Source organism: Rhinoderma darwinii, chromosome 3 (assembly GCF_050947455.1).
Source record: "Rhinoderma darwinii isolate aRhiDar2 chromosome 3, aRhiDar2.hap1, whole genome shotgun sequence".
Taxonomy (NCBI): Eukaryota; Metazoa; Chordata; class Amphibia; order Anura; family Rhinodermatidae; genus Rhinoderma; species Rhinoderma darwinii.
The window spans coordinates 132,324,407-132,337,881 of NC_134689.1; the positions used below are offsets into that span (position 1 = coordinate 132,324,407).

General features: G+C 45.4%; 1 protein-coding gene across 2 annotated transcripts in view; it reads left to right on the forward strand.

Moving 5' to 3' along the window:
- Positions 1 to 13,475, forward strand: part of CFAP54 (cilia and flagella associated protein 54) — a 360,575-nt gene that overhangs the window by 309,961 nt on the left and 37,139 nt on the right. For both annotated transcript variants that reach the window (XM_075856765.1, XM_075856766.1), the window contains exons 63-64: positions 3,895 to 4,074; positions 5,056 to 5,258. In XM_075856765.1, coding sequence (XP_075712880.1) covers positions 3,895 to 4,074; positions 5,056 to 5,258 — 383 coding nt within the window. The remainder of the gene's footprint in view (positions 1 to 3,894; positions 4,075 to 5,055; positions 5,259 to 13,475) is intronic.

A 13,475-nucleotide genomic window follows, 5' to 3' on the forward strand; every position in this document is an offset into this window, starting at 1 on the left:
CCCCCCCTGTAGATTGTGCCATACAGCCGCCCCTGTAGATTGTGCCATACAGCCCCCCCTGTAGATTGTGCCATACAGCCCCCCCTGTAGATTGTGCCATACAGCCGCCCCTGTAGATTGTGCCATACAGCCCCCCCTGTAGATTGTGCCATACAGCCCCCCCTGTAGATTGTGCCATACAGCCCCCCCTGTAGATTGTGCCATACAGCCCCCCCTGTAGATTGTGCCATACAGCCCCCCCTGTAGATTGTGCCATACAGCCCCCCCTGTAGATTGTGCCATACAGCACCCCCTGTAGATTGTGCCATACAGCACCCCCTGTAGATTGTGCCATACAGCACCCCCTGTAGATTGTGCCATACAGCACCCCCTGTAGATTGTGCCATACAGCCCCCCCTTTAGATTGTGCCATACAGCCCCCCCTTTAGATTGTGCCATACAGCCCCCCCTTTAGATTGTGCCATGCAGCCCCCCCTTTAGATTGTGCCATGCAGCCCCCCCTTTAGATTGTGCCATGCAGCCCCCCTTTAGATTGTGCCATGCAGCCCCCCCTTTAGATTGTGCCATACAGCCCCCCCTTTAGATTGTGCCATACAGCCCCCCCTGTAGATTGTGCCATACAGCCCCCCCTGTAGATTGTGCCATACAGCCCCCCCTGTAGATTGTGCCATACAGCCCCCCTGTAGATTGTGCCATACAGCCCCCCTGTAGATTGTGCCATACAGCCCCCCTGTAGATTGTGCCATACAGCCCCCCTGTAGATTGTGCCATACAGCCCCCCTGTAGATTGTGCCATACAGCCCCCCTGTAGATTGTGCCATACAGCCCCCCCTGTAGATTGTGCCATACAGCCCCCCTGTAGATTGTGCCATACAGCCCCCCTGTAGATTGTGCCATACAGCCCCCCTGTAGATTGTGCCATACAGCCCCCCCTGTAGATTGTGCCATACAGCCCCCCTGTAGATTGTGCCATACAGCCCCCCCTGTAGATTGTGCCATACAGCCCCCCTGTAGATTGTGCCATATAGCTGTCCCCTGTAGATTGTGCCATACAGCTGTCCCCTGTAGATTGTGCCATACAGCTGTCCCCTGTAGATTGTGCCATACAGCTGTCCCCTGTAGATTGTGCCATACAGCCCCCCCTGTAGATTGTGCCATACAGCCCCCCCTGTAGATTGTGCCATACAGCCCCCCTGTAGATTGTGCCATACAGCCCCCCCTGTAGATTGTGCCATACAGCCCCCCTGTAGATTGTGCCATACAGCCCCCCTGTAGATTGTGCCATACAGCCCCCCTGTAGATTGTGCCATACAGCCCCCCTGTAGATTGTGCCATACAGCCCCCCTGTAGATTGTGCCATACAGCCCCCCTGTAGATTGTGCCATACAGCCCCCCCTGTAGATTGTGCCATACAGCCCCCCTGTAGATTGTGCCATACAGCCCCCCCTGTAGATTGTGCCATACAGCCCCCCTGTAGATTGTGCCATACAGCTGTCCCCTGTAGATTGTGCCATACAGCTGTCCCCTGTAGATTGTGCCATACAGCTGTCCCCTGTAGATTGTGCCATACAGCTGTCCCCTGTAGATTGTGCCATACAGCTGTCCCCTGTAGATTGTGCCATACAGCTGTCCCCTGTAGATTGTGCCATACAGCTGTCCCCTGTAGATTGTGCCATACAGCTGTCCCCTGTAGATTGTGCCATACAGCTGTCCCCTGTAGATTGTGCCATACAGCTGTCCCCTGTAGATAGTGCCATACAGCTGTCCCCTGTAGATAGTGCCATACAGCTGTCCCCTGTAGATAGTGCCATACAGCTGTCCCTTGTAGATAGTGCCATACAGCTGTCCCCTGTAGATAGTGCCATACAGCTGTCCCCTGTAGATAGTGCCATACAGCTGTCCCCTGTAGATAGTGCCATACAGCTGTCCCCTGTAGATAGTGCCATACAGCTGTCCCCTGTAAATAGTGCCATACAGCTGTCCCCCCGTAGACAATGCTTTACAGCCCCCCGTAGACAGTGCTTTACAGCCCTCCCTGTAGACCGTGCTATACAGCCCCCCCTTGTAGATAGCGCTCCCACCTCTCTTGTATATAGTATGATATATCGCCCCCAAACACGGAAAAATTGTACTCACCTAAGCTCCATTCCCCCGATGAACGGAGCAGCTCCTCAACGCCGACGGGATCCTTGCGTAGGCCGGTGTGATCCTGTGATGTCATCACACCGTCCTGCGCAGCCGCCTGATAGGCTGCAGACTGAATGTGGCCTATAGCAGAGCAGGGAGATACCTCCCTGCTCTGTCATAGTGTACAATAGGACGCAGATACTATTGAATGTGGCATCGCTACCACTGTAGCAGCCACAGCGGCTGCTAGCGGTGCCACCGGGCATGGGGAGGCCCGTCCCGGTGGGTGGCATGTGCCCATTCATGCCACGGGCCCCGTGGCAGTCGCTATGGCTTCTACAGCGGTAGTTACGCCACTGATGTGCGTTTACAGAACACTAAGGCTGTATTCACAGGAGCACATTACGTCCGTAATGGACGGACGTATTTCAGCCGCAAGTCCCGGACTGAACACACTGCAGAGAGCCGGGCTCCTAGCATCATACTTATGTACGATGCTAGGAGTCCCTGCCTCTCCGTGGAACTACTGTCCCGTACTGAAAACATGATTACAGTACGGGACAGTTGTCCGGTAGCAAGGCATGGACTCCTAGCATCGTACATAAGTATGATGCTAGGAGCCCGGCTCTCTGCAGTGTGTTCGGTCCGGGACTTCCGGCCGAAATACGTCCGTCCTTCACGGACGTAATGTGCTCGTGTGAATCCAGCCTAACGCAGCATGTTGCACATTTGTTGCTCCATCATAAATGTTATCTACTGGGATAGTATTGTAGCCTCCTTGCAGTGTCATCGATTTCCCTTAGAAATGACAAAATTGAGAAGAGACCTCCTCTCATAGAGTAGTAGTTTAGGACAAAATTGAGAAGAGGACTGCTATCATTAGTAAGTAGGCAGATGCATAACCTTGTTATGGTAAGCTAATATAGATAGACACTACAATATTCATTTTATCACATCTGTTGAAACATAGAGGTTAAACTGGGATTGCAGATATGGGATTTTCTCATATTCGGTTCCTTATTGTGGGCCTCATTGATAAAAACGTACAATGATGTAGTAAATAACATTTATAACCACTATTATATTGCCATTTTTCTTTAACCCTTTCATGACCAAGGGTCATTGATACCCCGGTGTCCAGGTAAAATTTTCCATTTTTGATGTGCACTTCTTTAAACGATAATATCGTTGCAAATGCTTTGAATATCCTAACTATTTTTACTTTGTTTTTTACAATTTTTATGAGGCTTTAATTTTCTAGATTAGTGTAATTAATTTCATGTTTTTACATTTTTATTATGGGCAGCCAAATCCCAAAAATGTGAAAAAAATAACTTTTGTAATAAAAATAAATATATATATATATATATATATATATATATATATATATATATATATATTGTTACAATTGCTCCGGCAATTTTTCTGATGGAATCAATAGCGCCGTCGACTCCGCTATTGATTCCGTCATTAAAACGGAAGCCTGCCGGAATGGTGACGAACGGAAACCATTAGCAATATTTCCATCACCATTGATATCAATGGTGACGGAAACGAAAGCTGTGGTTTCAGTTTGACTTTCCGTGGTGGGGTTCACCCGACAGAAGCCTCCAACGGAACCCCGGAACGGAAAGCCAACGCTGATGTGAACAGGCCCTAATAGTCATCCTAACATAACAATAATCACTGAACAAAAGATGGACGTAATTATTTGGAGAGTAGGATTGCTTTAAGCTCAGTACTTGTTTTCGTGTTTGTTATTCACAGATTGTTGCTGCAATGATGATCAACGCAACTGTGCTGATAAACAAGAACTTTCTGATGAAAGTCTTATAGATGGAAAGAAATTTGGTGGAGATAATCTTCCTATAGACATGTTGTCTTGGGTCCATGTCATCCGGTATCATAATCACCTAATGAGAGTTAAAAATCTGCTGACAATGACAGGTAAATTACTTGATGCCATTTTATTTGTTTGTAAATGCTAAGTCATGTTTAAAGGGCATTCCCATCTCCACCTCTGGGACAGACACCTATTTGGAGAATGATGGCTGTCCCTCGCCCTGTCTGGTGAGGAGGTAGCCGGCAGCCACTTCCAGGCAGAGAATTAATGGAGAGGTAACCAAGCTCACTTGCTCGGCTGTTTCTGCAACTTCACCATTTATTCATTCCCATGTTCTCTAAATATGTGTAGGTCCCGTGGTACCCGTACATATTAGACTTTTATGGCATATTCTGTGGATATGCCATACATTTCTGAAATGGGAATGCCTCTTTAAGCAGTCTTTACTGACCACATATGTGTTAAAGAGCATTTTTTGTCTTTAGTAACAGACTTCAGACATATTCTATCCATATGATTCTGAGCTATCTTGACTTAACATATGCTTTCTTCTATGGACACAGTGTATAGGGCCTCTATGAGTTGTTACTCCGTTTTCCACAGAAACTGAGATACATTTGAATATGTCTTAATAATACAGCATATGTTGCTAAACAAAACAAAACAAATGCAGTATAACTGCTCTCTTAGTTAAAGGGGTATTCCCATCTCTGACAATAATGGCATATCCACAGGATATGCCATAAATGTCTAATAGGTGCGGGTCCTAGTTCTGGGACCCGCAGCTAACTCTAGATCAGGGTCCTCTGACCCCCGTCCTACCTTGTTTCGCTGTCGCTGCTCTTCAGCTAATGAGTTACAAGGTGGCCGGGAGAACGGAATCAGCTGATCTCGCTGATAACTAAAGAAATCTGAGTGGCAGAATATTTTTCCCATAAGCATACATTGAAGTTTTTCGTAGCATATTTTTACGCTGCGGAAATACTGTGCAAGTACGCCAAGTGTGAGACTACAATATATGATACGATATATCATCTAAAATTGCAATATCCCATGTTTTAATGTGTATGCATTTTTTCTTACAGATTTTGATGATGGGAACGTGTCTGCTTGTGACACACTGTACACATCTGTCTTTGATAATGGGATTACAGTGCGCTATGTGGAGATGCACCTGTTCCTCAAGAAGTATCTTAACTCTTATTCTTCATGCTGTGTGAATGACTTTCCTGCAGAACTTCTGTGGGGACTAGAACAGAAAACAACAGGCTTTTATACTCCATCTAAGGTATATTAGACTTTATGTGCCTGGATATTCATGTTTATGTTAAGTAGCTTCATTTTATGGATCTAATATTTATAGAAACATAAAACAGTTGCTCCCTTAAGGGGGTTCTAAAGGTAGAAGCAAGCATTCATTCATAAGAATTATTCAACTACAATTTACCTTTCTGTATGTCAAAATTCAGTGTTTATGCCTTGACCATGAGGACCGCAGCTGCAGGATGTTGCAGTGTTCATTTACACCTCAATAGTAGACTATGTATAAGCCAGTAGATAGATGTGTTTGTAAACAAACATCACACCAGCCTGCAGTTGCAGTCCCCAAGGTCTAAGCATGGCTACTGACAATTCAGAGGACGTTTAGTGTCCTTGATACTTCTGTAGAGGCCCTTAAAAGGGGTTTTCCCACAATTAACATGTATCACCTCAGGATAGGTGATAAATGTATGATCGCTGGGCGCCCCACCACTACACTTGGCTGTCTCCATAGGGCTGATAGTCATTTAGTGGAGCGGCAGCGCACGTGTGCGACCCCCGCTCCATATTGTACAGTAAGAAGGAATGGGAGTTAGGACGCCCGTTCTAGATATTGTGGTGGGGTCCTAGTTGTGCAGCCCCCAGCGATCATACATTTATCACCTATCCTGTGGATAGGTGCATTATGTTAATTGTTAAGCTGTTGTAGTCTAGCACCATAAATATCCTTAGTAAATACAGTACAAATTCTGACAGCATTTAACTCCTTAAAGAGGCTCTGTCACCACATTATAAGTGGCCTATCTTGTACATGATGTGATCGGCGCTGTAATGTAGATTACAGCAGTGTTTTTTATTTAGAAACACGATCATTTTTGACGGAGTTATGACCTATTTTAGCTTTATGCTAATGAGTTTCTCAATGGACAACTGGGCGTGTTTTACTATATGGCCAAGTGGGCGTTGTACAGAGGAGTGTATGACGCTGACCAATCAGTGACCAATCAGCGTCATACACGTCTCTCCATTCATTTACACTGCACATAGCGATATAGCTAAATCACTATGTGCAGCCACATAAACACACTATAACATTACTGCAGTGTCCTGACAATGAATATACATTACCTCCAGCCAGGACGTGATGTGTATTCATTCTCCTGACCACTTCTCTGCACTTTTCTGTGATTTACAGCATAGCAGGCGTAGTTTCGCAAGATTACGCTTGCTGTGCTGTAGTGTCGGGATTGTGTTAGCGAAGTGTCAGGATTCTGAATACACATCACGTCCTGGCTGGAGGTAATGTATATTCATTGTCATGACACTGCAGTAACGTTACAATGTGTTCAATGTGTTTATGTGGCTGCACATAGCGATATAGCTATATCGCTATGTGCTGAATAAATGAATGGAGAGAAGTGTATGACGCTGATTGGTCACTGATTGGTCAGCGTCATACACTCCTCTGTACAACGCCCACTTGGCCATATAGTAAAACACGCCCAGTTGTCCATTGAGAAACTCATTAGCATAAAGCTAATATAAGTCATAACTTGCTCAAAAATTATCTTTTTTCTAAATGAAAAACACTGCTGTAATCTACATTACAGCGCCGATCACATCATGTACAATATAGGCCACTTATAATGTGGCGACAGGGCCTCTTTAAGGTCGCAGCCTAATTTGGGCTTGAAGAACGCAGCAATTTTTTTTAAATTTTTTTAAATTTACGCATTCCGAAAGCCATATCTTTTTTATGTTGTCGTATAAGGGCTTGATTTTTGTTGGATAAAAAAAAAATTCTTTATGGCAGCATTTTTGGGTACAAATAATATATTGAATAACTTTTTTTAAATTTAGAGTGTAAAAAAAAAAAAACGCAAAGCTCACCCGCGATAGTTTTTGGGGGATTTGTATTTACATAATTCATCATGCAGTATAAGTTACATACATGTTAAATTTGTTCAGCGGGTTATTACCATTATGGTGATACCAAATGAATTTATATTTTTAAATGTTTTACGAACATTGTAGCTTTATAAGGGTTTAGTTTTTTGGAGTTTTTTTTCGGGTTGAGTTGTAGTTTTCATTGGCACAATTTTGGGGTACATACAACTTTTTAATTACTTCTTATTCCTGTTTTTAAGGTTTTTTTTCTATAAACTAAATTTAACTTTTTACAATTATTTGTTTTCGTTTACAGGACTTGACTTTGTATTGAAGTGAATTATGCCTGTTAATGTTAGGGTGGATTCAAGCGTGTTTTACATGTGGATTTTGATGCAAAATTGCATCAAAATCCGCACGTAGAACAGGCAGATTTTGTAACGGATTCACTGCATCCAAATCTGTGATTTCAAATTATGGCTCCTGTGAATCTAGCCCAATTTTGTTGCAGAAATTTCTGCAACTGACATTTAGTTACATTCATCTGAATGGGATGGTTTGTTCAGCAAGTGCATGGATTGCTACAAGTTCCATTCAGATGAATGGAGCTGATTTTCAGTTGCAGAAATTTCTGCAACACAATCTGCCGGGTGTGCCTGCACCCTAATACTGAAAGGCAACCTATTAGGGCTGATTGGCTTACAAAGGGATCCCCCTCTATCTGTAAAAGCACTTGGGTAACGCGGCTGGCGTTAAACATCCAGGATCTAAATTAGAGATGTGTCCTTCCTTACCTTTTCTCTTCGTATCTCAACATGTCCTGAGAAATATGGCGCGAGATGACCAACTTTGAAGGAAAACATGATTTTGCGCTACTCTGTCACGAGATGTCTATGTGTGTCTATGTGTGGCCATTCAGTGGTTGTAATGTACATTGCAGCCTTTTAGGGGTTTTGCTAGCATATTGTGAAATTGTATTGAATTTGTTTAATGAGAAACTGGAGTCCTTTACCAAATTCAAGAAATGGTAGCTCCAATTCCGACAGTTGCAACAAGTTGTCAGCTGTATGTTACAGCTCACTCCCGCTCGTAATGGCGTAGACGCAGCTTCTGAGCCGGCGGCATACGTTTATGGAACTGTGCATTAACTACATGCTGCCAACACTTTTTTAATGTATGGCAGGGTGCAGAAAAAGGAAGATTTTATTTATATTAAAATATTTATTATATTATTTGATCGAATTCTAGATTTTTGATCATACACATTAATGCTTGGGTTCACGGGTACAATACAAAATAGCATCTTATTTGTTCAGTTCACAAAACACTGTTGGTTTGGAAACTTTTAACAATCAATCTTTTCTGATGGAAATAGATATTTATATTAACACATTATTCCATGTTCTAACCCTGGAAAAAAACAAAACATGATTTACCTAATATTGAATCAGATCCGTAAAATGTAATTCAGATATTTCTTTTTTTTTTTTTTTTTTTAATCAGTTCAATTTTATTCAAAAAACTCCACATTATTACAGGTCATTGTACGTTCTCATACAGTGTACAAGCAAATTTCAACAGACCCAATTCTTTACATTCAACCAAACATTCCCTTCCCCCCAACTCCCCCCTGTATCCCCCCAGCCGGTCTACTCAGTACCACTTTTCCAATCCTCTCACCTTCTCTTCCCCTTTTCCATTCCCCATTTTACACCTGCTCTCTGTATGCACCCCCCCGTCAGTGGCCCTATACCTGCACTTGTTGCCTTAATGTCATTAGCTCCACAGAAGCATACCCAGATTGATCAATCCACCTAGCCCATTGTTTGTCAAACTTGACCCTGGACCCCCTCTTGGAGTATATCCTATATTCCATCAAAACCTGTGAGTTAAGTGCCCCTATGATTTCTTGTTTTGATGGTGGCTCCGCATCCAGCCAGTGCTTTGCTATTCCTTTCCTAACTTGATACAGTATTTTAGCAATTGCCAACCCTGACATCCTATCTCCCACCAAATCTCCAACATACCCTAGCAGCATTACCACAGGATCCCATGGGATCTGTACCTCAAACACTCTCCCCACTAGTTCCAATATTTCCGTCCACAGACTCCCCAGCCTCCCGCATGTCCAGAACATATGAAGAATGTCTGCTTTTTCTTCCGGGCACCTAGGGCACTTGGCATCCGCTCTTCATCCCATTTGTTTCAGCACCCACGGGGTCCTATACACCCTTTGTATCAGAAACAACTGCGATCTTCGTTGTGCTACATTAATGGACAAAGTACATGTTGCTGCCAATACCGCCTCCCAGTGGTCTGTTGTAATAGGACCCACATCCCTCTCCCATACAGCTTTCACTGGTGCCATAGGATCCCCCAGATGTTCCACCAATAACCTGCGATAAACCAATGAAATTAATCCTTTTGACGTTACTGCTTTTGCAATATGCTCCAACACCCCCGCGGCATGCATCGTCAGGTCCACACTGACCGCTTGTGTCTGCACAGCGTGCCGAATCTGCAGGTACTGATAGAACAAACGGGAGTCCAGTTGAAACTCCTCCCTCATTTGCTGAAAAGATTTGAGTATGCCTCCCTCGTACAACTGACTCAATCGTATTATGCCTCGCTGCTCCCACCCCTGCATCCCTTCCAATTTACCCAATTCCCCCAAATAAGCATTCCCCCAGAGTGGTGTATATTTAGTGCACTCTCCTATCCCCAGCAATTGCTTGCACTGCCACCACACCTTGTGTATGAGCAGCAGAGTGGGTCTGGTACTCGCCATCTGTTTATAGCTGTGCGCTTCCAGTCCTGCCAACGGGTTCTCCCCCCCCCCCCCCAGATATGATAGGATGCGCGCACTGGACCCCCATGTCTCTTCCTGCTCCCACCCCCAGAAATGCTGACATTGGGCAGCTAAATAATACACCCAAGCATTGGGCACAGCCAGGCCCCCCTCCTCCTTTGGCAGCTGTAATTTCTCCAGTTTAATCCTAGGTACCCCCTTCTTCCATACTAGGTCCCTAAAAAGGTTATGCAATCTCCTGAACCAATATTTGGGGATCCATACCGGTGAGTTATGTAGGACATACAGCACCTGGGGCATAAGGATCATTTTAATCAAATTCGTCCTACCCAGAGCCGATAGCGGTAACTTATTCCACGCCTCTACTTTGGCTTTTATCGTTGTTAACAGTGGCATTACATTAAGGGACATATAATCCTGTGCTTTCGCCGTCACCCTCACCCCCAAATACTTAAACTCCGTAACCACAGGTATCTCCACCTCCTCTTCCCCATTCTGGATAACCCCCGGGTCCATGAGCATTAGAGCCGATTTTGACCAATTAATGAGTAGTCCTGAATATTTCCCAAACCGCTTAATTAGGGCCATCACTAACGGTAGTGTGCGCTTGGTATCCGCCATGAATAACAGCATATCGTCTGCGTATAGTGCAATTCGTTCCTCCACCCCCCCATATCTCAACCCCTGAATATGTTCATGTTGTCTCACTGCACACGCCAAGGGTTCCACCGCCAACGCGAACAACAATGGAGATAATGGACATCCCTGACGCGTTCCCCGCTCCAGCGCAAACCGATCCGATAGCACCCCATTCACCCTTATCTTTGCTGTCGGGGCTACATACAACAACTTTACCCATTTTATATAATTAGGGCCAAATCCCATTTTTTCCAGAACTGACCACAAATAATTCCACTCCACGCAATCGAATGCTTTAGCCGCATCTAAGGACATAATGGCTCTCCCCCCACGATTATCCGGCAGAACTTGTAAATTCAAGAACAGCCGTCTCAGATTCACCGCCGTCGATTTGGATGGCATAAAGCCGGCCTGATCTCCGTGTACCACCCCAGCCACTACTTTAGCTAGTCGAAGCGCCAATACTTTCGCCATGATTTTAATATCCGCCGTCAGCAGTGAAACTGGTCTATAAGAGCCCGGGAGCTGAGGATCCTTCCCCTCTTTAGGCAGAACTACTATAGTCGCTTCATACATTGTTTCCGGAAGCCGCCCCCTATCGAAGCTATCTAAAAGAGTGGCCAATAACTGCGGTGCAAGCTCCTCCCCATATTCCTTAAAAACTTCCACCGGAAGACCATCCGGCCCCGGCGCCTTTTCACTGGCTAGTATCCCTATGGCTGCCTGGAGCTCCTCCAGAGATATGGGCTCCTCCAATGTCCCTCTCTCCTCCCCTCCCAACCTAGGAAGTTCTATCTCCCCTATATACTCTTCCAGCTGCTGAGGTGTGTGCTCTGCCCTAGAGGCATACAAATCCGAGTAGAACTGCTGAAACACTTTCAAAATCTGTCCGGTATCAGTCTCCAACTTCCCCCCCTCCCCTTTAATAGTGTGTATGTAATTATTCTCCCTCTGAGCCTGCGCCATCCTTGCCAACAGCCGTCCAGTGGTTTCCCCCTCCTCATAATATTGGCGTTTTAAAAACATCCTTTTGTTATCTGCCCTCTCCAACTGATGTTGTTTTAACAACCGCTGCGCCTCCACCCAATGCTTCAATGTGTCTGGTGTGTTATCTATTATATGCAGCCTTTCTGTCTCCGTTACCCTTTCCAACAGCGCTTCTCCTAATTGTCTAGACCGTGTTTTTACTGCTGAAATGTGCTGGATGAACACCCCTCTCAGCCACGCCTTCATCGCGTCCCACAGTATCTCTTGCGGTACCGTTCCTGAGTTGAACTGAAAGTATTCCTTTATGAGGTCTAAAATTTGTTTATTGTCTATCAGCTTCAGCCAAAAGGCATTGAGTTTCCAGCACCCTTGCCCCCGCCCTGTCCTCCCCTCCATCTCTACCTTCATTAACAAAGGAGAATGGTCCGATAACGCTCTTTGCAAGTATTCTATCTGGGCTACAAATGGTACCGCTGCCGGTGAGCACAAGATTAAGTCTATCCTGGATAAAGACTGATATGTGGAAGACGCACAAGAATACTGAAAGCTATTTGGATGTTTATCCCTCCATATGTCCCGCCAACCCATTTCAGCAACCAGATGGCCAAACGCTGTTACACCTCCCCCTGTCATGCCGAATTTATCCATATTGGTATTCAATACTGCGTTAAAATCCCCCATCACTAGTAACGGCACCTCCGGATACCTAGCCAGTTCCTCCACCACTTTCTTGATACATCCGCTAGAAAATGGAGGGGGGACATACAACACCACCAACACACAATTCCAATGATACATCGTACAGTGTACCCCCACATACCGCCCCTCCCCATCCTGGAAGGAGTCGTGACATACAAATGGCACTGCCCTATGTATGAGAAGACTCACCCCCCTTGAATATGTAGTATGGTAAGAATGAAAACTATGGCCTACCCAGGCCCTATGCATCATGGAAACTGAATCCCTAGTCATATGTGTCTCCTGTAATCCTATCACCCTCGACTCCTGTTTCCTAATAAAATCAAATACCGCCTGTCGTTTTCTGGCTTCCCGCAGGCCCCGTACATTCCAGGACAAACAATTAAGTGATCCCATCATCCCTCAACATATCCCAACACATCCTATCCTGTTCTCGTAATTTTACATATCCGACCGGCTGGGTCCTCTTTCCCTCCCTCCCCTCCCCCCCCTGCAACCTCCCCCGTAAACCTACCCCTTTCCAAGGGTTGGGGCGACAGAACGTATCTGCCATTACCCATAACAAGCATCGGCAGGTCAACTCCGCCCACCGTACATTCAACAATACCATAACTCGTTATGCACTTTTCCCGCTTAACTGACCATCCCTCCCGCTGCCATTTTCTTGCAAATAAACTACCATCCCTTCAGCATATCGGTACCCCTCAATGTCCATAAACACATTCCTCCTCTTCCGGTCTTCCGCTTTCACCGCAACCATGCCCTCCAACTCCAAGTCCAAACATGACCCGAAACCCTCAATGCCATATCTTGCAATTTTTTCTACGACACCTGGTTCAGTCCCACATCCCCAGCCTCCTTTTGTCAGCCGGTCTGTTCCGGATCAACGCCGTCCCTCTGCCGGTCTCAGCTGACTTTCATGGCTATCCAACCATCTAACCGTTTCTCTCGGTGTCTCAAAAAAGGAAGTTGTGCCCAGCGCCACCACTCTCAAACGGGCAGGATACATCATTGAATATTGCACTTGTAACGCCCTTAGGCGTCTCTTTATATCCATAAACTGTGATCTTTTCCGTTGTACTTCCATAGAGAAATCCGGGAAGAAGGACACTTTCACCCCATTAAAGGAGATGTCTTGACGTTCTCTAGCTTTCCTCAGGATCTTGTCTCTATCTTTATAATGTAGAATCTTTATCAGCACCGGTCTCGGCGGCCTTCCCGGAG